Source organism: Haliotis rufescens, unplaced genomic scaffold (assembly GCF_023055435.1).
Source record: "Haliotis rufescens isolate VD_foot unplaced genomic scaffold, xgHalRufe1.0.p SCAF_1, whole genome shotgun sequence".
Taxonomy (NCBI): domain Eukaryota; kingdom Metazoa; phylum Mollusca; class Gastropoda; order Lepetellida; family Haliotidae; genus Haliotis; species Haliotis rufescens.
This window is the reverse complement of record NW_025963779.1, coordinates 12,264,628-12,289,816: the sequence shown is the minus strand read 5'-3', so window position 1 is coordinate 12,289,816 and position 25,189 is coordinate 12,264,628. Positions and strand designations below refer to the sequence as shown.

The 25,189-nt window shown below is 37.6% G+C and overlaps 2 protein-coding genes across 3 annotated transcripts; both read right to left on the bottom strand.

Moving 5' to 3' along the window:
• Positions 1 to 1,692: 1,692 nt before the first annotated feature.
• On the bottom strand, positions 1,693 to 19,175 carry LOC124147963 (cubilin-like). Of its 2 annotated transcripts, none has more exons than XM_046518845.2 (23): positions 18,810 to 19,175; positions 17,918 to 18,002; positions 12,744 to 12,853; positions 12,208 to 12,351; positions 11,660 to 11,735; positions 11,132 to 11,271; positions 10,447 to 10,596; positions 10,261 to 10,345; positions 9,715 to 9,836; positions 8,513 to 8,665; positions 8,158 to 8,257; positions 7,843 to 7,970; positions 7,482 to 7,628; positions 7,111 to 7,198; positions 6,544 to 6,665; positions 5,942 to 6,097; positions 5,513 to 5,597; positions 4,989 to 5,107; positions 4,603 to 4,773; positions 4,191 to 4,269; positions 3,881 to 4,011; positions 2,752 to 2,916; positions 1,693 to 2,261 (listed from the first exon to the last, which is right to left on the bottom strand). In XM_046518845.2, the coding sequence occupies exons 1-23, from the start codon at positions 18,868 to 18,870 to the stop codon at positions 2,098 to 2,100; spliced, it is 2,781 nt and encodes a 926-aa protein (XP_046374801.2). In that variant the 5' UTR covers positions 18,871 to 19,175; the 3' UTR covers positions 1,693 to 2,097. The 2 variants fall into 2 exon arrangements, with proteins under 2 accessions (XP_046374801.2, XP_046374793.2); XM_046518837.2 differs by having other exon boundaries at positions 1,694 to 2,267; positions 18,810 to 19,174.
• A 627-nt stretch (positions 19,176 to 19,802) lies between these two features.
• LOC125373406 (tolloid-like protein 2) lies at positions 19,803 to 23,376 on the bottom strand. The gene is made up of 7 exons (XM_048384468.1): positions 23,201 to 23,376; positions 22,555 to 22,660; positions 22,258 to 22,382; positions 21,867 to 22,016; positions 21,349 to 21,442; positions 20,348 to 20,478; positions 19,803 to 20,238 (listed from the first exon to the last, which is right to left on the bottom strand). Exons 1-7 carry the CDS (start codon positions 23,352 to 23,354, stop codon positions 20,054 to 20,056), a joined length of 945 nt encoding a protein of 314 aa, XP_048240425.1. The 5' UTR covers positions 23,355 to 23,376; the 3' UTR covers positions 19,803 to 20,053.
• Between the last annotated feature and the right edge of the window lie 1,813 nt (positions 23,377 to 25,189).

The window sequence follows — 25,189 nt, the reverse complement described above, 5'->3', positions numbered from 1 at the left end:
TTTGTTGGCTTTTACTGGCAGAGATATAGAAATACATCTGTTCTCCTCCGCTAAAGACGGTACAATAACTACAGTTGATTGAGTTATCATTTGTGCTGCTTTGTATGGCATACAGTAAGAGGCAGTCTTTGCAATACATAACCATATTAAAGCCACATTAATTAGGGAGGGTTTTGGGTACTAGCGTTATGCTTCGCGTCGTTTTATTTCGGTTACGTCCGAACTGGAATCAAACAATGTATAAAGTTGAATTTAAGTTGTAATTAATTTGTAGGTACCATATTCACATATGAGAGATATCCCTAGATACATCGTGTAGACCATAGTTGTGGACAAGTCGTTGTGTGGTACAGGTGTATAACACGAAGCGGCTACGACGACGCTGTCATGTTAGCGCCCCGGACATTGTTCGTGGTCTAGAGATACAGCGAGTATTGAAGATGGTGACTGATTTACACCATGCCGTACAGTCATTTAATTATCGTCACTAGGCAAATGATATGGGTGGCAGAAAGTTATTTCAAATCGGAAGAAGATCGTGATAAGTCGTATGATCGATCATACGTGACATTTTGCAATTTTAAAGGCCGTGGAAACGTTTGACGTAGACCAGTAGAACCTGCGAAATACAGTTTGGATAAAATAGTATTATGATCTACAGGTCTCCTCCTCAAGAAGGAAGAGAGGGAGGAAACAACGAAAATACTACATCTTCTCGATATGGTGTAACCAGTAAAGATATTGAGAAACATCTTCCTGAGACTGAGCGGCCAGCTGGTATGTTCGGAGACTGGAAGAAACAAAGACGAAACTGTTTAGGTTTTCCACAGCTTTGAGTTGCTGTTAATTGAAATTTAACCGTGTGATCAATACGTACACTGCTATCGATATGGTAACTGCCGTTTCTTGAAATTCATTTTTATCTTATGTCCGGTCACTTAATTACGCCTCCAGCGATTTGGTCTGAATTCGTGCCCAGGGTCTGCGTCTCGTTAATGAGCGTCACTTGCTTCTTGAAATTACATGTTTAGTTTCACAATAAACATTGATTCTGTCTTCTCATTGTGTTCAATTACTTATAACCAAGTCGAAAACTACGCGTGTCACGGTATAGTGACCGCTCCTCCTTTTTAATTCCGACACCGTTCGGCATAGTCCGGCGGTCGTACTGTGTCATTGGAATCTTCGTTAGAGAATTAGTGACCAAACTGTTTCGTTCGAAAGTCGAAAGTTAGGTGAAATATACTGACACAGTTAGCGTACAACAGTTGGATTGTCTATTGTGTGTTTACACTTCTATCAAATGCATTGTAAATGTATTCAGTCGAACATGTAACTGAAACCGCTACTTTCCCAATCGTGTAAGGCACAGGGATTCGCTGAACAGATTTACTTCTTATGACGAGCTACTCCCCCCCCCCCCCCCCCCCCCCACACACACACACACACAATAAGCGGACACGCCGTAATAGATGTATAAATATGAAACGGCAATGTAAGGGATAACCTTGATTGGCGTAGAAGTCAAAATACCCGTGAATTCTATGTGACTGCACCACCGAAAATCAGTGATGACACCAGCTGTTCGCAAAATGTGTAAGCAGCATATCCTGCTCTAACAGTAGCACTCGCCATTCACACAATTTGCATAAAAAGTAAAGTATTTATTGCTTGATGAATTACACGTAAAGGTAAGTGGCGTTTAAGCAACCTCACTCACTCAAATTATTACATAATCGTGAACAATCGTGGACGTCCTCATGATTCGGAGTACATACCAAGATACACTTGCTGGTCTAAGCAATATTTAAATAATATCGGGGCTCTTCAATCCAGAAAGCATTTATGACTTGTTATGCTACCCAGTCGTGAGGAACACTATACAAAATACCACAGTAAGTGTGTTTACTATTTATTCCACTTGAAGTATCTTTTAGAGCTGATCATAGCAACATGACATCACTGAACTCTCTTCAATTAGATCCGCACGATACATTCTTTGTTCAAGCTTCTTTGCCTCTAGTTCTTTATTCCGGGTATATTGTTGGCTCTATGTCCTCATCCTTATCCATTCATTGGTTATTTATTCTTGTTTGTTCAACTGTGTTTGTAAGAGACAGGGCGAAGGTTTGTTCTGTGGGATATTGTGCCACTGTTAAAACATGCAGCCTTCCTGACAGCGTAGTAACTGACAGCAACGACCAAAAACACACCAGCAGGAACACCAACAGCGAGTCCTATGATAAGGTGGTTCCGGGATTCTGAAACTACAAGCAATGTTTAAGATTATGAACTGTAATGTGGCGAATGAGAATGATTTTTTTCCAAATTCCTAAAATGTTTCGATGCACATATGCTTCCTTTACAATTTAATTCGTTTCGTAAGTATTATCTATAAGTGTCATATCTTTTCAATGAACGGAATGTTTAGGACATTTTAGACGATGAAGTGATTCATTGTTGCACCATTCTGTATTAGTTCGTACAGTTCAAATAACTATTTTACCTGTTTCTTCATTTTGAAATGAATCGTTTTTATAAATTTAAATTATCTACTAGTACCATAATGGCGACTTAACTTCTAAACAGTTTTGATTGTAGCAGAATAACCCCGAGGTCAAAGCGTTTTGATTGTAGCAGAATAACCCCGAGGTCAGCTGATGATAATAATAACTTCTCTTGTATCAAAATACCAACGATAGTTTGAGCAGCGAAACATTATTTCAGGCGTGAAGGTAGAAGTAACCATACCAGAGGATCGCCACGATCGATGGATGGAGATGTTGAAACCTGTATTAGGTGTGTCATTACTGGTATCAAACTTTATGAAGAGGTATCTCCCTGTGCTGTATATGACTGGGTTATCATGAGCCGTACCACACCATCGCCTTAAAGACGGACTGCCAGCATCATAGCCTTAAAAACAGATTTTCATTTTTATTTCACGAATTGTGTGTGTGCTGCCAATCAGGAACAATTACACTCAGCCCACTCAGTGGAATCCAACTCAACTCAAATGATTTGTCAAGTCCAGATAACACGCGAAAACAGTGTTACTTAAAAATTATTATTTCTCACTCCAAATTACTTAACAATATTACGATATTTCAACCGCTGACATGTTTTGCCTAAAAGCGTCCCATGTGCTAAAATTTGGTTATTTCAACTTGACCAGCTACATATACAGTGTGCATTGTAGGTCTTACGGGCTTCTTAATAAAAAGGACTTCCTCAATCACAAATATATATATAGCTCATTCACAGTTTATATTTGGGATTAAGGAAGTACAGTCAAACCTCGCTGTGTCGAACTCTTGGGAACGTGGAAAAGCGCTCGGGTCCGGGGTTAGAAACATCAGGGGAATTTTATGCTCAATTTGGATACTTGGGGCTCCAATATAAGTTCGAGACAACCGGGATATCGACACATTTATGTTCGTCACAACGGGGTTCGACTGTTATTCATATTGAGAAGCTGTTTGTACTGACGATGGGAACGGAAAATGTAGCTGGCCAAATCGAAAGAATAATTATGTAACAGACAAAAGTCCAAAGATGATCTCAGCACAGGTTTGCCTCTTTCTACAGTCGACCCGTGAAGATCCGGGGTAGAATAGGTCTTCAGCAACCCATGCTTGCCGTAAAAGGCGACTGTGCTTGCCATAAGAGGCGACTAACGGGATCGGGTGGTCAGGCTCGCTGACTTGGTTGATGCATGTCATCGATCCCAATTGCGTGGATCGATGCTCATGACGTCAATCAATGGATTGTCTGGTCAAGACTCGATTATTTACAGACCACCGTCACATATCTGGAATATTGCTGAGTGCGGCGTTAAACACCAAACAAACAAACAAACAAACAAATCTTTATACAGTACCATCAAATGCTTCTAGGTAATTTGAATCGCAGGACGATGACGTCTTTGTTATATTAAACGATATCACCGTTAACATGACAACGTCATTTGAATCGTCAACAGTGTCTATTCTCCATGAGCAGTGGGCATTTCTACAAAAACAATAGTAACATTTCTTTAACCAGTTCTTTAACTTCAACATTTCAGAAGTGATTATTCTCAAATGTAGTGTCGCAATACATTGTCTATAATTTACTCAAAGAATAGCACGTGGAATTGTTATAATTATCAATTTCATAAGACAGTACTTGGATACGGGCTACACACACACCTTGGGTAGTTAAATGGAAAGTTGGGAGATGTTATGTAACTTAGAGAGTCCCAGGCCTTCTGTTCCTGTAATTTACAGACTGAAAAGCAAACACACAATAGAACATTACGATGGCATGGACATCATTTCATTTTTTTATCTTTGTGTGGTGTTTTCAGCTTCAGAAAAAAAACAAATGAACACATTAAGTAAAGCAAAATGCATTATGTGATACGGTTAATTTCCATTTCACTCATTAATGAAATCAATTTTCTCATGCCATTTAAAATGTTTTATATATTGAAAATATACATTAACGTTTCGCTGTTATTGTTTTTCGCGTAAACCAGATCTAGAGTAAACCTCATAACCATATATACAACTTTTGTCAAAATGTAACTACTCGTTAGCGTATAGAAAAGCGTGTGCCTACTCTCAAAATCACCGCCATACAAAGATATGTCGAAACCGCTTTGCAATTGGACATTATTTGGCTCCCGGCTTTGGAATGTGACCACCATGACTTTTCCGGAGGTAACGTAATATTGCAGCAACCGTTCATATCCGCAAAACCTCCCGATTAAACTCGGCTGTGACAATGTCCCTGAACAGAAAATACATACTAGATATATGCAATAAGTAGAGGGTGAAATAAAATAAATATATAATTATTCCATGGGATTGATACGATACATTTCTAGTGTATGTCATTAGACATTATTGAAAGATGGTGATCTCCAGGATTGGATGAGTCGTAAGTTTCAGAATGAAAACTCACTAGCCCAGTGGAAGAGCCTGTTTCATTGCAGCTTTACTCACCGTCATTGATTGTGATATACTCTTCTTTACACGAAGGCGAAAGCATGAGCCCCGTCGAATCAATGGAAAACCTAATGTTTTGGTGGTTTGATTCTATCACCCAAACACACTTCATATCACTGAAAATGGTCAATGCATTGTTAACTTACCATCACCTATAGTTCAGAGCACATTGTGTATAAGTAAATCAAAAGAAGGACAGACCCACATTCAGATGCTTATTATGATGTTATACAGGGTGAAGATTAATTGAATATTTTTGGACGAATTTACACATAGAATTGTATTATTTACACATGATACATATAATATATGTAGCACATCTGACCAATTAACTTTTTTACATATCCATAACTACAGCATACGGTAACTACACCCTGTAAAATATTATATTTTGCAAGAACTTTTACTTCGTATAGTTTATACATACTAAAACACGAATATAAATATCCGCATAACTATCATCTGTTATTAAAAATTAATCACTTTTATAAAAAAACTGTTGCTGTTTTCTATACACTTACAAATAATAGTTTGTGTAGTATCCCGGCGGGCGTAAACGGTAAAAGGAGGAATTTAACAGTAAGCGTCCACCACAATCATAAGGATCTGAAGAAAAGATAACCATTACAACATGAACTATAACAGACTTACACTAAACACTTGGGTGTATTAACATGTGAAAATGCAGTCATGCATTATAATCAATGCTCGTTAACCGTATTACATTATTGTCTAAGTACACAATCACCTCCACGACACTCTTATTTTTAGTGTTTTGAGCATTACGCAATACTACATCAATATTTCTTTTAGCAGATATATCTCATGATTATGAAATTGTTCTGTCGCTTTTAAAATTAAATCTGTGAAAGGAGTTTTATACGTTGGTGCATACTTATAAGCCGTGCCAAACATTTAACTAAACCGAAACTGAAAACATATAGACTTACTGTGAAATGACCCTGAGGTATATTTGATTACGAAACCCTTCTTGACAGATCCTGCTCCAGTATTGAGAGTTATCGACATAACATGTCCAGAGCTGATGAACGTTGGTTGTTTTTTGCCGCAAAAGACGCCAATTCGTTTGGAAGAATCGTTGGCACCTTAATCGAAACATAAATATAAATGTGTACAGTATATTTCTAACGTGTGGACATAATCCAACTGACACGTGTATTTGTAAAGGATATAAAAAAATAGAACCCCGTTGTGAACAGTATTCCAATTAAATATAAAATACAAAACTTCAACGCCAGAGAACAACCACTCTCGATTATCAGACTGAACAGATTCCACTGGGCGTAAAATGCAAAATTATGTGAACAGATAACTGAAAATCAGTGGTGAAAAGGGTACACACGTAGGCCGACACCTGGTAATATTAATTACAATCACATGAAAACATCAGACCACTTCACCTACTGTGGATATCCTTTTTATCAAGTAAGTTCATGTATATTTATTAATTTAAGTCGGCAGAGCAGAAATTCACGTTTCTGTGAAAATGAAGGTAAACGAAGAGTAAGTGAATTGAACAAAGGCCACTCACCATCACTGACACTCACATAACTGTCAGCGCAGTTATCTCCGTCACCGACGGAAGATTCTTGTACATGTATCTTGATGCTGGTGTCCTGTTGGCTCCTCAAAACCCATACGCATTTCATGTTCCTGGAATGTCGCATGGCCATGAAATGACATCATGTACTCGTTTTTCATTCCACTCACTAATTATATATAATTCACTCGATCGGGAATTTACCAAAAGGGTACAAGTGTACAAATGTAGCAAATATGAAGTACATTTAAGATGGCATGTAAAGGTAGTGGTAATTCCAGATTATGGTGTAAATTAGTTATGTTTGTATAATAAAATAATATATGCATGAATACTAAATATATGATTTGTTTGATTTTTCAGTTTCTTGTTTAGCACACAGCAACATTCCAGCTATATTGCGAAGATCTCTAAACAATCGAGTCTCGACCAAACAATCCCGTGGTTGATAGCCCGTTTCTGATGGATCTTCCGCCGTGGTATTGCTGGAATATTGCTAAATGCGCCATAAAAACACACACTCACTCGCTTCACTAACTTTAATTGATATCTACTTGCCTACGGTAATTAGCAGGGTATCCAGGAGAGTACAGATACTGGCCACTAGAGTTTGTAACGCTGACTTGACCGCCACATGGCAAAGACTCTAGACAAAGGGAATTTGGAATATTGAGTTGGTACAGGACGTATGTACTATCTTTGTCAACATACACATACAGAAACCACAAATGGGTATATCACTGATCCATTAAAATTATTCAAAGACGGTGAACGTCGTTTTCTTTAACTTTTATTCCAGTCGCCTATCACATTAATATGCTTACATTTAACTGAAAGATTTTTAAAGGTGTACCAAGCTGGACATATGACGACGACAGCTTTTATCATTTGTGAAAGTTCCACAGCCAGAAAGCAACACAAGTACGCACCTCGTGTTTCTGTATATTTCAGCTTAAATCCCTTGCCATGTCCGACACCTGTGACAAACCTGAGCGTGAGGCTTGTATCAGAACTCTGAACCACTGGTTTCATATGTCCACACCAAATCTGTATAACAGTTGCTGTGTTGTCAGGACCTGTAAACATGATTGCCACTTTCTTAAAATGCTTGCTTAAAAATGTCACAAAGAATAAAGTGAGTATGGTTTTGCGCCGCTTTTACAAAGATCCCTGATCCAGCACTGTCATCAGAAATTGGCTTTAAGAAAATGACAGTTAATTGAGCCTTGTCCAACATAAGGTTAGACAGGGCAAAAACCACATACCCAAAAAATAGAATACAATACTTTCCATCATACACATAGACCTTGTCGCCATAATCGCAGGACCAGTTGTTTTGTAATTCAGAGTCGAGGATCTCTATGCGAACCATCATGTCAAGAGAGGATGATGTTATCGTCCACTGGCAATCTAGATTACTACAACACAATGTTAAACATGTTAAAGCGTGTTTAATAATATTCCCAAGAATGTCTTCTCGTTATTAATGTTTTACGTATACATGGCATCCGGATAATAGATCATGTGCACAGTACAAGTTGAAGTGATCTTTTGATTTTGTTTACAAAGCATATTTACACTGAACATATCCGTGACCAGACTTACCTTGGAGATGCCACTGGGTATCCTGGCGATACAAGGTGTTGATCTGATCGAACAGCTGTCAGGTTCTGCGGACCACAGTCTGGTGCAGGTGTGGTTGGGACTAGACAAATAATGGTCTATTTATTTCTTTACTTTCAGATATTGGAAGGGGTACATTATGGCCAAGGGGCCTCAATTCGCCGTCCATTTCCGCCATTCAGCCATGAAAATACGGCGTTACTTTGTTGCCACTCACTCATTCACTATATATTTGGAAATTTTTTGACATTGTTCATCTCGCCAGAATGTCCATACATGTGTTTTTAACATTATGCACATGCATCCCGAATTCGTTAAATTATGTTTCTATACTTACTATAATGTTTTATTGCATAATACTTCATCCTGAACCCTTTCTTGACAACAGCGGTGTTCGTTTTAAACTTTACTGTCGTAAGCAAATAAGTCGTGAAGTTTGGTGTTAACGAGCCACAAAACTTTCCAACTTGATTCATTGCCGGATCCATTCCTGACACACAAGAAGACACAATATTATCAAGTTTGGTTCTTCTACACGTGAATATAAGACACTTAATGATTCCTTTATTCAAATCTTTTTAACTTCAAAGTCTTTGTGTGAGGATACCTTCAGAAATTGAAATCCTTCTAATAACATCACTGGATACGATTACAAATATGTAAACGGATTATATATAATTACAACCTGACAAGTATCACATACATTATCAGCTTAATATTATCGAGGGGGTGGAGTAGCCTAGTAGTTGAAGCGTTCGCTCGTCACGCTGAAGATCCGGGTTCGATTCCCAACATGGGTACAATGTGTCAAGCCCATTTCCGGTGTCCCCCGCTGTGATATTGCTTAAATATTGCAAAAAGTGACGTAACACCATACTCACTCACTAATATTCTCGAATTATTCGCAATGTATCCGCAGATTATTCAAAAGCATGTACTTCCTGTGAACGTTAGTGCAAAACACGACAGCAAACCTTTCCATTCAATGAACACATGATGAAATTATCGGCGATACCAATTCTAACGTTCCCCAGTCGCTGTTTTAATCTAATTAAATATGTTTAGTTATATCAACATCAATGAACTGGTTCATAAAAACAGGGACCTGGTATAGCCCTCATACCATTCCCGTGTGATGAATGGGGAATCTACACAGGCAAATATGACTATTTGTGTATCTGCATTCTACCGAGACTGGGGTGAGAATTCCGGGTGGCCAAGCGGTACAGACAGTAGTATAACATAATCATTTCATATACATGCAGACAGTACATGTGTTGCATTGCTTATGTTGTCAAAGGGGCCTTACTATGGAGAATAGCGTTCCTTTACCGTACCAGGGTCCGTTGATCTTAGTCCCAAGGTTTACCTTAAGTACATGTCTCATCTTAGGCCTGTCAGAATACTACTTGTATCGGTGGTAAACATGTAAGACCTGCCAATACTATATTGAAAAGCTGATATGCTAATATATAGCTAAGATAAACAACTTTCTCAAAGCGAAACTAAGTCAGTCACTCACTGTCCTGAGATACATACCTTCATACACCGTTACTGAATCTTTACTGCAAGAAGGAGGTGAGCCTTCAAGTTCAGAGTCAACAACCTCGAGAACAGCATCCCTTGAAATCGTAACTATTTTCCAAACACAGTCGAGATCACTGAAATGTTCATATGAAATAATACCACAATAATCCATATCGTCAGGACATGGTGACATACAATCAATCAGGACACTCACTTCAACCACCTGATTCACAGTATCAGGGGCTCACAACAAGAATGGGGTATTGCGAATTTATTCTGCCTTGGAACCCAACGGCGACGTATATTGACACCTGAGTTATTTTAATATACGTTAAATATCGTCATCTCAACCTTTATTGTACCGACCAATTGTAAAATTAATGATATTGTTAACTGATGTAAAATTATAATAGTACGTTATAGTGTATTAAACTGCATGCGCAGTTACCTGTTGCAACAGACATGTACCATCTGTCTAGTTATTATAAAGCTGACGTGTCCATATGATGCGCCCCACTCCTAGTCACCTTATTTTAAACAGGATGGGAGTAGACTTACTTGTAATACGTACTCGGATATCCTGGTGAGTATATATACGAAGGCATACTCCCCTGGATTACGTTGGTGAAGTTGCAGTTTGTTTCTGGAAAACGACACACAATGGTTAAAGAAAGAGTAAGGGGGAAGTGACCGTAATTTCATATTTGGAAATGAAATTGTTTACGGTAACGAAGCAGTAGGTACCTGACACGGAGTGATACTGTAGCTTGAAGCCTTTGTACATTCCAGAACCAAAGACTTTTGTGATGAATTCAATTTTTAGTGTGTTCTTAGAACTCTGAAGAAAACGTCCATAAGGCTCTCTTCCACAGAGGCGTCCAAGAAGAAGGCTTTCTGTCTCGCAAAAAAGTAAATCAAAAGATTTTATGTTATATCAGATCAAATCAAAATTGATATCCAGAAATAAAACATTTGTAATAAATATACACTCACATTGTTCTGTCGATTCTGCTCATTGGCATTGTAGAGTGTAACATATTTTCGAAACTGGTCACATAGTATGTTTCCTATTTTAAGAATATGTATGTGTGTAATTACTGTGTGACATATCAAACCGTGTCATGCTCGTACATGGACCAGATGCTGTAGAGTTCAGCTAATCCTACTCCCATTTCATTTGTTTTGGTGGTGCGTTTTTTTACCAATTATATGTTATACGTTTATTACCTCTTCGGGAGGCAAGGGGCGGGAGGGTAACCTTGAGGTCAAAGCGTTCGCTCGTCACACCGGCAGTGCTTTTGTTTCCGACATGGGTACAATGTCTGAATTCCATTTCTGGTTTTGCCAAACAAGATACTGCTGGAACAAAGGCGGCGTAAAACACAACTCACCCATTCACGATCTCTCCAACAAAGAGAACGTAACTTACCATCGGACGAGTTCGAGTTGTACATTGTAATTGATGCGTTCTCACATCCTTCACTCTGCTCTATGTCCACGTCCATCATCTGTAGTATCACTGTTTCATCTTCATGTTCCGTAGTGATGGTCCATGAACATTTGAAGTTCCTTGGAATAAATAAAAGCAACAAATTAAATGCCTCTCCATAAGCATAAGAAATCGGACAAATGCAGAGTTTATTAATCCTGCCATGAACGTGTGTTTACGAATCACAAGGACATAGTGATGATACCAGGTGTTCGTGAAAAGGTGATCGTAATGTGCCCTATCGGTAGCACCCGTCACAAACATGTTTCAAAACACATTTGACCACAGCTTCCATACATATAAGTCTATGCCAACACGAAGGCATTTGCCTTTCATGATTACATTCGAAAAATCAAATAATGTGATCCGATGAAATGTGTAAAAATGTGTTCTTCAAAATAGCGTGTTTGCCTTTAGGTTTGTGCCACTTGAAAGAATTCCAATATCATGAGAGCATATCCCGAGTACCTGGAATAATGTTGAGGGTATCCTGGGGACGTCAGATTGGTTGGTGCATGCATCGCCTTAAGTTGTCCACCGCATTCTTTGTGAAAAGTGAGAAGTGAGAGTGAGAATAATATTTTGTCGCTGTGCATAACCTAGTTTGAATTTCGTATTAACGAAGCATTCACGTTTCATCGTTTTCTGTTTTTTCAGTATTCACAAGTGTATAAATGTCTATGGTGACTTTGGGCTTACATAATGGTAACCCCGGCGTGCCCACAACACAGTGGTAGCAGGTGGTTAGATAAGATCCGACGGTCAGGCTCAATGACTGGGTGTATTGCATATTACCGTAACCAGCCGGTGTTAACCTGACATGGAGTTATTTACAGGCAGTCGTTATATAGCTGGAATATTGCTGACTGTGGCGTAAAAACAACAGTCAAAACAAATAAATCAAACTATCAACATATATACCTTGACCTTCCTAAGAGACCCTGCCTTCAAACATCATGTATAATATTAATTGTAACTAAGACTGCATTATATACTAAATTATTGCAACTACGTACGTGGTACTGCATACACCTGTATCAGGATCCTTGTCACTGTATAACCCTTGTCCAAGTACAGATACAATGTCCGGCCACTACTGATGATAGACGTCCTTTCATTCGCACATATTTCCGCCAGCAGTGCGTCGGAGCTGTTCCATCCTTAGAAAATATTAAAAACGTTCCGGTGTTATAACGTTTGGGAAATCTTGGCCATAAAAGTATAATACCCACCATGCTTAAACAACGAGCAATGGAATCCTAGAATTAAGAATATGACACGTTTTGTTATTCTCATATACACAATATCATATCATATAAAATGAAACTTGCCATGCGTTTGTATATCTTTTCATTATTTGGTTTCATTACTAAAAGTGTATTAATTAACCATCTGTATCCATTCTCCTGTACAACATGTGTTTTGTACTAGTAAATATATCAATTTACACGTATTCCATTTCTCAGAATTCAATCCTAGGTTTCATCAAATTACGTGTAGTATTGTCTCAGTGAAACTTCCTTTATGAAAACATCAACATTTAACAACACACCATCATATATTGATAATGTTGCAGTCAGGCACCCGGTGACATTGAACGGGTTCATAACCTCAATCACGACATGATGTCCTTCTTCAGCAGCATGTACTCTCCACCAACAGCTGAAATATGAAGTAGTGACTTTTATTCGACGTAGAAACTGGAAAGCTACCTTACAGATTAATTTGAATACCGTTCAAGGGCAATTAAGTGATTGTATCCTGCATTACAATACCAACATCTGCAGCCACGCTTTGAATGTTGTTTGCACATAATTAATTGGGATAAAGTGCAGTTTGTTTACCCTACAATGTCATAAAGTTGTTTTCGAAACATGTATGATATTACCCGCAGGGGCACGGATATAGATAAATATATTTTCATTTACTCTCACTGAGCAGCATAATTTATGTTTTATGCTATTTGGCATGTTTGTAGCAACTGTTCCATTGTTTCCAAAAGCAACGTGACGTCATCCATTGTTCATGACGTCAAAACCGATTTAATGTTACGACCTCAACTTCAGAGCCCCGTTCCACAAAGCGACCTTTGGGCTAAGTTAATTGTAACTCACTAAGTACGCGATCATAAAGTTTTGTTACATTCTGCCACCCGTTCCACAAGTCAATCTTAACTAATAGAGTTGTAAGATAAGAACGAAATGCTAAGTTGCTGCGGACCAACTTAGGATAGCTAAAATTTATCTTAGATTTTACCATAACAACAAAGACGGCGACTTTTATTATGATGTGCGAGAAAATGGATCGCGTATAAAAGAAGGAGAGGTTTTTCAGAGATCGCAGGCCCTTTTAAAACTGCCAGAGGCAGTCTCTCCATCAGTTACACCAGCAACCCAGAGTTCGCATTCTCTGCCCCGGAAACGAGGTTACTCCTGACACAGAGATATTAAGGCAAGGGGTTCTTGTTTCGTTGAGTTGGGCGACCTCCAAGGGACTGTGAAGTCCACTGTGTCCCGGGGTTTTCACCAGACGGTAGACGACAAATATGCGCTTTGATCTTGACCATTTACGTGACGTCAAGCACTATCGACTTGCTGGATCCCCCGTGTCATCTGAGCTATAGATGGGATACTTGTGACGATCAGGAGACCACCTGCCGATGTGGAAGCTGCATACACATTGGTTTCTACGTCATTGATGTTCAAACCATTTGCGATGCAAATTTGAGGTTAATCACGCAGTGCTCCCTTGAACACAAAGTATTAAGTAAAACCACGCAAATGTATAAGAATTAAGACAATTGTGGCGATCAAATCTTACCTTATTTCTACTTATTTACTTCCTGTTTACATTAGATAAAAACCTTGACATTGAACCTATCAGTAGACGCGCCCTTGATATCTGTAAACTAATAGGCTATAAGCATTGTCTTAGAGTAGTACTTCCTGGGTTACTTAAAGATATCAAACGTGTAAAAGTCACACATTGTTGTGTAAAACAGTTCATTTATGATTTTTCAGCGTTAAACATTCAATAAAACATTTAATAAAAGTTATATTTATATTCAAAAATAATTACACAAAATATTATCTTACATTCAAGCAAATTTTGATGTGGCACATCACATTACTGTAAAAATGATGTAACTACTTATCCATAGTACAAACTTTTCATAATTTATGTTTGTTGAAAACTTGTCATCTCAGTTTGTTTATTATTTTTTAAGATTTGTTAATGTTGTTGCAAAATGGCCAGACTCAGCACATGATGCATCACTTCATGGTGCAGACCAGTATAACAGGAATACCCGGATTGATTTCTTTTTGGAGACTCTGGGTAAGTGTATGCGATTATATTTCTGCATGTTATACAATTGAGGGCATTCATTCAAAATCGTGATCGTGAAAATGTATTTTTGAGCTAGGTCACCACATCAGCAATGTGAGTAATATGTTTGAGTCATGTTATTTATTGAAGTTGTTGATGCAGACCATGGCTTCTGACACCTGTAGTTGACCCTAAAACAAGACATGAAGAGCGATACGACTATTCACACTGCAGAACAAGAAACACCATTGAGAGAGCATTCGGACTTCTAAAGTCTAGGTTCAGGTTGCAAAAATATTTATCAATTCAATCTCTATATGTCTCCAGTTGTGAATAACTTCACGTACACTTTTAACTATTTTCATTTTTCTAATAGTTTAAAATCATTTGTGATGAAGTTGAAGTTTTCTCATGACGGGGTCAATTGCTGTATATGAGTCCCCGCTTGGACGGTTTCCATAACTCCGTTTGGAGGCATTTTTGTGCCAAAAGGACCCTAAAAATGATCTGGTCGTGAAAATTATGGTCAAAAACTCTGCCCCCCTGTGGGCCGAGAGTTTTACGATAGAAAGTTAAGTCGCGTTGTCGACAATAGAATGTACTGTTTTATAAATGAATATAAACTTTATGCATCAAAAATTATTCTCATCAGGCCATTGTAGCACTTGATTTGTATTACAGCATGGGCTCAAACAGTACTCAATCATAAAAATAGTTGGTCTCATGACATCAGTGTCTAGTGGTATATTACACTCAAATATGTCAATAGTAAAGGCTATTCCAATCTAAATAACATCATCACACAATTACACATTTGCTAAATACTCATCAAAATATTCACAATTAACCAAGTTTCAAAACTACATCTGTAATGCTCTACTTTGGGGTTTTCATATTTTCTCCTTTGGCGTATTATCAATAACATTTAAACTTAATTCTAAATGATACTCCATTGTTTTATTTTAGGAAGGCTAGGGTCATCTGCCAATGTGGATTCGGTTGGCATGGTGACCCTACTTGTCTCACTAGACACTTAAAGATTATTGTTAATAATAAAACATTCAAATGAAATATTTCAAATATTCATACTATTTTATAAATTAATGCATGGGAATGTATATGCAAAGTATATGTGAATATACGTGTCTTGTTTAAGAGGATATAACAATAGCATACAAGCAGCTTTCAACATTATGTTATTTTATTCACTGTAAGAATTAAATCCCTAACAACTGTTTCCAAACCTTCCTGGATGCCATCAACCTGACAGTTTGAAATCAATGAAAGTAACTGTGATTCCAAGGAAGAGGGCGGTCGGGAAGCCTAGTGGTTAAAGCGTTCTCTCGTCACGCCGAAGTCCCGGGTTCGATTCCCGACATGGGTATAATGTGTGAAGCCCATTTCTGGTGTCCCCCGCCGTGATATTGCTGGAATATAGCTAAACGCGGCGTAAAACCACACTCACTCACTCACTCCAAGGAAGTATTTTTGTGTAATCATAGGTATCAGTGTTGTTTATAAGAAAATGTGGTATTTCCACATATGTATAATGGCATTCAATACTAAATCAGTTATAACACCCATTACTTGATTTGCATATCCTCCATTGAAACATCATCATGTTGACACTTTCAGTATGAATATGTATGTTAAGCCAATACTTCAAATATATGTTACTAGATACATATGTCAAAAATGCATTTTGAATATAATCAAATTATCAATGATATCATTGTTATTATGTTTACATTAAATACATGCCTTTTTGTTCCATGGTCCATGTTCCTTTTGTTTTGACATGGACCTCCTCCAGTCTTACATGCCCTTAGTCTGTTGTCAGTACATTTTGGGCCTTTACTCAGTTGTCATTATTAGTCAGTAAAAAATGTGAACAGATTTTCACATCAAAGTTAGTCAGTACACTGTGTCGAAGTTACATGACTGTCGAGTACTTGTAAATTCACAGTACCAATATGCATATTTGGGGTGATATCCAACGATTAATGTGTGTTGGATTTACTTCAGGTCATTCCACTTCTGGGAAACATCTGTTGCGGATCGGCACAATCCGTATTTGCATTGATCCTGAAAATGTTAATGAGGATAATCAGAGTTTGACTTATGGGATCCCACGATTTGTATGTGTTATGTTTAAAACAGTAAGTCCAGTTAAGATAATAAATACAAAGATCCTCAAACATGTGTGCTGTGTGATCACAAATAATATATATTTTCAAACACACCATGTACATCAATGGTCAATAATAATTCCACCTTGCTGAACAGTTTACTGACTGGACAAACTGCAGTTATAGTTTTTGTAGTTGGCATAAATGACAATTCTATGTTTCGTTATCCAATTTATCTGAATTTGATATTTGTGTTAGAATTTATTCATTCTTTCTCCGGTCTTCTATAGTACTTAGATCAAGTATTTGTAAACATCTATCAAATAAATGTTGGAGCACGTATGTTGACTTAATATTATATCAGAAAATATTCTGATAGTTCAGGGCTCACTTACCTGCTAGTAATATCCTTCTATATGCTGCCTTTAGCTTCTTGGTTACGGTAGAGTTAATCGATGAATTTAGCGTAGTATGTCCTCTGGTGAACACCATCTCAACCAGGACAGCAATTTCGCTTTCTGTAAAGTTGCTGCGACGAACGCGTTTGACGCCGACAGAAGTCTGCGATTCGGCCATTTTTCGATAATGAGTCGTCTGACCAAGGAAGGCCACTCTAAGGGAACCTATCGCGTAGTCATGGCTGAAGATTCCGGTCTCATTTTATATCGGCCACTTATGAAATTAAGAACTTGTAAAGTTACAATCGCCTAAGATCGCTGTGTGGAACTGGCGTGCTAAGACGTTTTTAAAATGGACTTAAGTCATTACGATTGTAGTTACGATAGCTTGTGGATCGGGACCCAGGACATTAAAACCTCAGGTTTCTCAGGACAATGACCATGGGTAATTTAAAGAATAATCTACGAGTAACTCGAAACTTTGTGTCCTCGAAATACATATCCCTGGTGGATAAGGTTGAAAGTTACTCGCCAAGGTTGATTGTTTCTTAACTCTCCTTTGTGCAATATTCCAGCTATATGACGTGGATCTGTACATAATCGAGTAATGACATAACAGTCCAGTGATTGACACCATGAGCATCGATCTGCACAAGCCTGACCACCCGATCCAGTTAGACGCCTCTTACATCAAGCGTGCGTTGCTGAAGACCAATTCTAGGCCCGGATCGTCACGGGCTCACCAATGCTTGGGACATATACATGCAATTGATTCGGAACAGATAATCCGTAAGTCCAGTATATTGCTGGTTCTCAATATGTAAAGTGTATAGTATATATTTCCTAGCATGGCATCTCTTACATGTACACACCTTTCGTTTTGCTGCAATAGACCTGGTATGGTAAGGTTTCGTACGGCCTCAGTAGCGTCGATTTCCCAATTGCATGTACCTGCATCTGGAATAGACCAGGAACCAAACATACAGAAGTATGTGAATGTAGATTTCAGTGTAGATTGTACTTTTTCTCTTCTTTTCACTATCGCTATATTTTCTTGAAAGGTCTGTTCTATTAATTCAAGTTTTACATTGCAATATAAAAGCGATAAGACATTTGTACATGTAAATATAAAACGTCAACTCCATAGATTACCCGACAAAACAGATTCCTTTGGGCGTAATAGATAAAATAGAGCTAAAAAGTATGTGAATGGAACACTGAAAATCAGTGATGACACCAGGTGTACGGTAAGCATGTCCTGCCCTACCGATATCGCCCGTCCAATTTGCACAAAAAAGTGTTATCACTGTGTGTTAGTTGCCTGACATCACACATCAGTAATCCTGCCATACGACAGCCTAATGTAAACAAACCAGACAATCAGGTGATGGACCAGAAATCCAGTCCCACGATAGCGCATTTACTGATTTTGTTTCAACTAAAAACAATATTGTAATTTTGAATTACGTTTGCTGCGTACAAGGTAGATATTCTGTAACCTGACTCCCTCAACAACTTGAGGTAACCACAACATTGTTATAATATGTCCTCATTTACAATTATGTAAACGTCCGCAAAATATAAAAATGATGATTTCAACAAAACTTGATTAAATGCCTATTAAGGAACACATGCATTAATGTAACTATCATACCGTTAACATGATTGACGAACATTTCTAACCGTAGACCACATCATGTGCTATGTCAGTTGGGAATAACTGACGCAAACCGTTTTTTTAAAGTAATATACATCGAGGCCTACCTGATAGATAAACCAGAGTGACGAGAAGAAGTCCTATCATTGCGTATTTCCTGAGAAACATGTTGTCTTTGAATGTGTACCTGTAATCATTTGATAGTCTTAAAAACCAAATGGTGCATCCACACCGTCATGAAATTACGGTGTATCTAATACTTTTTCTGTTCATGTGTGTACTAACATAACGTTATATCCATAGGTTAAATGGTATCTAGGTGCGCGTGTGACACACTTCTGTCACAATCAAGTGTACAGAACATGGTGACCTAAATGTTCTGAATCACCGTTATCTTTAAGTTTACTCAGGCTGTCTGTGTTGCTAGCATTGGGCCATTCCAAGTAACAACATACGGATGATGAGGTTGCCAAGTAGTGTAAATTGTATGATATGCTAAATATAACATATATATATAACATATATATACATTCTCGCTTAACTTATGACATGTATGATTTACAGATAGAACATTTACAATAGAAAAACAATGTGGAGTAAGAAGACGTATTGCTCTCAGATATTACATGACTTGAATTATTCCATTGAAAGCTATATTTTGTCAATTTATGAAAGACACAAGATTCTTACCTGTCCGATGTAATTATGAGGACACCTTAATTTGGTACTTTTACAATGCCTGCAATAATTTCTGATTACATGGTGATTAAACATCAGAAAAGTAATCAATGGCGAAACAAATTTCACAATTCTGATTGCAAAATCATTCACTGAAGAAAACTGTTTTATTTGTTTGTTGTTTAACGCCGCACTCAGCAATATTACAGCTATATCATGGGAGTTCCAAACAATGTAGTGATTGACATCATGTGCATCAATCTACGTAAATGGTATGCGTTGTCATGCATCAACAAAATCAGTGAGCCTGACCACCGAACCCATTAGTCTCCCCATACGACAAGCATGCATGCATATTATGTAATGTAATGTAATGTGCAATAGCATAATGTAATATACAGCCATGCAACCAATTAGAAATGTATGCAATATACAATGACGTGCGTACCTGTAAAAGTTGATCATGAAAAAATAAAAATACAATTATTCAATTTCATGTGAAAGAAGGAGGAGGATGTAATGAAGGCAGTATCAAAAGAAACTATGATACATGTGGTAAGGTGAAAAGAAGACACAAAAATAGACAATTGCCAATATAACACAATATGTATGTCACTTGATGTATGCAATATTACGTCGACATTTTAAACTCATACGGCCCTTATAAGTAATATCAACATAAATAACCATACAGACACTTACAATAAAATAGGCCTGAATCAAATTGGAGTCTGAAGCCATGGTGTTCAATGCTTTTGTCCGAGTGGAAGACGATCCTAACATAGGGCCCTGTGCTGATGAAGGTGGGAGTATCTGATCCACAGAACCGGCCAAGCTCACTGGAACACTTTGTTTGCCCTGAACATAGTCTTAAACTTAAATGAGTGCTAGATTCCAAGACGAAAACACATATAAGACCAATTAATGCGACGATATAATAAAAGACTACTAATGAAGTTTTTCATACCATCCTGTATCGTCACAAAGTCATGGCATTTCGGTGAAGATCTGGATGTTGCCTCTAAACTAGTGTTGAGTACTTGGATCCGAATTTTAGTACCACCCATTGCTTGGAGAATCCAGACACATTCCATGTCGCTGCCAAAAGAAGAAATATTATTACGTATTAAGCTACAAAGGAATAAAGATATACCATAACATTTCCATAGTCATAAGAAATATCTTCTATAAGCAGAGTACCTGTAAGAAGCATGTTTGTGAATCGCTATCAAATAGTGATGATACCTCGTACGTGTGTTCCGTGAGCGTGCCCTGCACAACCGGTTTTAGATGAAAAGTATACCGAAGCCTATGCATCTAATTAACAAATCTGCAAAAACATGATACATAAAAAACAAATAACAACTTATCTTATTGTTATTCAAATTAGAATAAAATCCCTTGAAAATCAGACACGATCTCGCTCTGCTAAGATTGACTTTCACCGCAAAGGGGTAGAGCTCAAATAAGACCATACGCAATGATCGACCAGGCCTCACTATAGTTTAATTTAACAGATTTTTGAGTACATTTTGCTATCTTATACGCCCCGACTCACGTTACATACGATGTCTTTAAATACGTACATTTCAGAATGAACATTGAATACTTACAAACTGACAGAATGACTCCAATTCATCCTCTCACTCATGGAATTCCATAATGAACTGAATATTCTAATCGATTTAAATCACTTTGTTTGAATGTTATTGCTTGGCTACACGTGATACACTGGGGCGTATATGATGTATGTTGTTCAACTTTATTTCACATATCGCATTCTCAGTAAATATCAGATTTTGCTTTCGTTTTTGACATGAAGCCTTGAAGATAGAGATGTAACGAAATCTATGATCACCAGGTGTATGACGGGTTATCGTGTGGGGTACAGGTGTAATATGTGTATCTATTTACGATTAAATGCACAGGCAATTGAAATCACATCTTACATAATTAAAATAGTGTTACCTTTCGTAACCATGAGGATAACGTGGAGATATCAGTGTTTGGATTCTGGGAAGGAAACTCATGACGTCGACATTCCCGCCACACGTGTCAATCTCTGAAATACTCACATTTCTTAACGACTTAATTCTCTCATTTTGCTTCCAATGATTATTTATGGATGTTTTTCGTTGGTAAAAATGCAATATACCTAATTGTAATATATATTTATAAATTTCGGTAATTTCATAATAAGTTATAATTAGGTTATTTTCGTTCTTAAGCCAATGACACTTTAGGGCAGCTGGAGAGGCTAGTTAATAAAGCATTCTCGGATTCGATTCCCAACATACATGTCCATGTTGGTACAACATGAAACCCCTTTATGGCATCTTCAGACCGGATTTTGCTGGCATATTGTTCATAGCAGCATGAAAACTATACTCGCACACGCACGTCTGAAATGTTTTACAATGTATTTCAGATGTTTGTCAAAAGCTTTAAAAAATGATAACCATACATATTGGTAATGCTGGACGTACCGTTAGTTTGAAAGAACTGTGCTTTGAATCCTCTGAAAGTTCCATAAGCATCAGCGTAAAACTGTACGGTCATAACTTGTCCACTGCTCTTGACGTCTGGTGTTTTTTCGTTACACCAAGCTGCTAGTAGGGGAGCCTTGATGGAGGGACCTTGGTGTAAACAGATATATCTAATAATGGATGTAGAAGTTCTGTTTTCGTCTACTTAGAACACATAATATATTATATATACAGTTTAAGAAACTTAAATGTGTGTTGCAATTTCATTTGTTAGTTTTAATGCATAATACTTAAGATGTTTTTCATATGTTGGTCTGCACCAATGTGTTTTGTATACTTGCTGTTCCAATTATAACTTTTCACTTTATACAAATGTATATATTTATTGTACCATCAAATGCCTTTCCAAAGTCGTGGTTACACGTCAGGCCATATTCAACTCCGTCATCTTCAACAATCAGCTGAACCCTCATATAATCCAGTTCTGTAGTTATTGTCCAGACACACGAATCGTTGCTGAAAGACAGATTCACTCGTGCAACAGGAGGATTACCGAATGTCAACAGGAATACAGGGTGTAAACAACCGTCGACATTTCTATTCTATTACCATTACAGATTTAGTTTTCAGCTTTACTGGTATAAGGCAATAATCACAGCAACAGTACAATGTGTCATGAGTGACTTACTTCCTATACCCACCAGGGTAGCCCGGGCTCTGCAGGTATTGGTGAATGTCTGTCGCTGTAAGTGTAGTGTTTCCGCAATTATGGGGACTTGTCGTGTTTACTGAAACTACGATTGATAAAAAATATGTTTGATAAGTAACTTTGGCTATACCAGCAATTAGAAGTAATCGATCACTTAAAATAGCAATTCAGAATTAAGCGTACTGTATTTTCTGTGTAGGTCAGTTTATATGTAGATAAATTAAGAAAATAATAATTGTTATTGAGCAGGGGGCTGGGATTATCTGGGAAACATATTTTGGCGTTAGGTTCTGCCATGCCAGATGTCCTTGAAAATTTATTTCACCTTTTCCCCAAATTGATTTCCTTTCTGAGACGAAAGGTCTTAAAGTAGTGAAGGAAAACTAAAATGTTTCTTAAAGGAATCCCAGCCCCCGAAAGATCATGACATGTATTATATAGCCTGGGCATTTAGGGTAGAGAGATAGACGTATCTTTAACAACAACACTAGCAGTGTTGTCGATATGCAGATAACACGAAATGAAGAATATGTAAGTAGAAGTAAACAGTACATAATGATAAGTCTAAACGTGATGACATTACGATTAGGATGTATATCTTGGTGAATTAATACGTTGTTCTTACCGGACAAGGAAACCAAAGTTGATATACAAATTAACCTGATGCTGGTCCCATCCATGTCTTGATTCAAGAATGTAACGCCGTGTCGGGTGTAGAAATGCACAGCATTGAATGTAAATTTAAGATTTTGTATCGTCACCTTAATCTTACTGTTCATGTGACAGGTCAGTTTGATTAATCCGCTCCACACGATCAAACAAGCATCAAGTCATGTCAACACCCGTACATCAAGATAAAAGATAAAGACTGAGACACTATAAAAGCTAACAAACAATTACTTACGAGTTGTCTGCCGTATTGCTGCCTCAGCACGAGAAATTCCACATTAGCGAACTCGAGTGGCAAGCGAGTGGATTTAACGCCACTTCGAACCACATTTCAGTTGTAATGTCATGATAATGATAAATAAGTTAAGGAAAACCAGAATTATTATTATTATTATTATTATTATTATTATTATTATTATGTGTAATGCGATTCATTGTTCCATACGGATGAGGACTATTTTTAATACAAGTGTGTGCATTGTCAATACAACTCGAACTTTCTTTATATTATGTTTATGGCATTTTCATATCCCATACAGATATACTACTCAATACAAGTTGGAAAAACCCCACAATTGGAAGTCTGTGTTTCAGTTCCTGTTTTTCTTTCTTCTATTGACTGTGGTGCATTATAAGGGTGATGGCGACTATTACATCGAAAATAATGGTTGCGCCAAACACGTGACATTTCTTTTAACAGATTTGAACTCCAGATTTGAACTTGAAGAGATGGCGCCCCCAATATCATGATACTTCCTCCACAGAATTTCTCGACTTCTACGCATCATCCAGTACAATGCTTATTCTGTCGCCGATACACACTGAGTGAGTGAGTGTAACATTGTACCCATGTCGGGAATCGAACCCGGGTCTTCGGTGTGACGAGCGAACGCTTTAACCACGAGGCTACCCGACTGCCTCCGATACACACGGATCCGCCCATCTCTCATCGAAGAAGGAACGTCATCAAAATAAATGATAAGCAAACGTCGAGGAAGTCACTGATGATGTAATCGAAACCACTTCAGTGGCTGAAGTCGAATACGTTGACATAAAATAACGTCAACATAGGGAGTTCTTTTGTGGATTCCGGTGTCCCGGTATAAACTCTCCCCCGTACAAATTCTCCCCCCGGAGATTTTATACCGGTACAGATTCTCCCCCGGAGAATCTGTTCTGAAATAAAATCTCCCCCGGGCGGATATGTTTCGCGCCCCCCTCAGTATAAAGTCTCCCCCCTGATTATTCGGTTTGTTGCAATGTCTTTAAGTACTATATTCTTTAAATAGTTATCTTTAATGTAAGGAGGGTTACTTTAAAAAATAGATTATGAAATATGGTCATAATGAATTGATATTTCAGCATATTTTATTTGGTAAATGTACCTTCCATCCTAAAATAATTATAAGACATAATCATACCAAACAAATTTGAATGAAATGACTTAATGTAACAAATACATGTACGCTTACTGTTGTAACAGAATTCAGAAACCTTTAAATCCTCGCAAACATTCGGTTTTAACACTAACTACGTAAAAACTGTCAATATATCCACGCGCGCCTCCAGCCCAGGCTGTCCGTTAATACTCTGATTTTAGATCTAAAATATATTCCTTAATACAGGCTACGATATGAAAATGGTATCAGTGTAATATCAGTGGCTAGAATATCATGGTGCAAGCAGGTTTCTGTTAAACATACAACATCATAACTATCTAATTCAGCACTGATAAAATCTACTTTGTCTTTAAGACTGCGTACGTTTAGATATATAATCTTTAAATCTGGACTATGCAAAGGTCCTGGATTCGGATGGATATCATCGCAGCAGAAGAGAAAAAGTAAAACTAAGAATGATAATCGGAAATTATATAAGCAAAGTAACCCAAAAAATAATGAAATGTGTATCATCTTCCCGAAATGATTAGCATGTAGAATAGATT

Bases quoted from the DNA above. Each gene is read 5' to 3' on its own strand.
- LOC125373406 (XM_048384468.1), bottom strand. From the start codon at position 23,354: ATGAACAGTAAGATTAAGGTGACGATACAAAATCTTAAATTTACATTC. The intron at 22,383-22,554 runs GTAAGTCACTCA...TCTGTCTTTCAG, and splicing joins TACCCTGGTGGGTATAGGAA to CAACGATTCGTGTGTCTGGA. The intron at 20,479-21,348 runs GTAACACTATTT...TTCTTTTGGCAG, and splicing joins TATCCTCATGGTTACGAAAG to CGACATGGAATGTGTCTGGA.
- LOC124147963 (XM_046518837.2), bottom strand. From the start codon at position 18,870: ATGTTTCTCAGGAAATACGCAATGATAGGACTTCTTCTCGTCACTCTG. The intron at 11,272-11,659 runs GTACTCGGGATA...ATTTATTCCAAG, and splicing joins TACCCTCAACATTATTCCAG to GAACTTCAAATGTTCATGGA. The intron at 5,108-5,512 runs GTAAGTGTATAG...GACCATTTTCAG, and splicing joins TACTACACAAACTATTATTT to TGATATGAAGTGTGTTTGGG.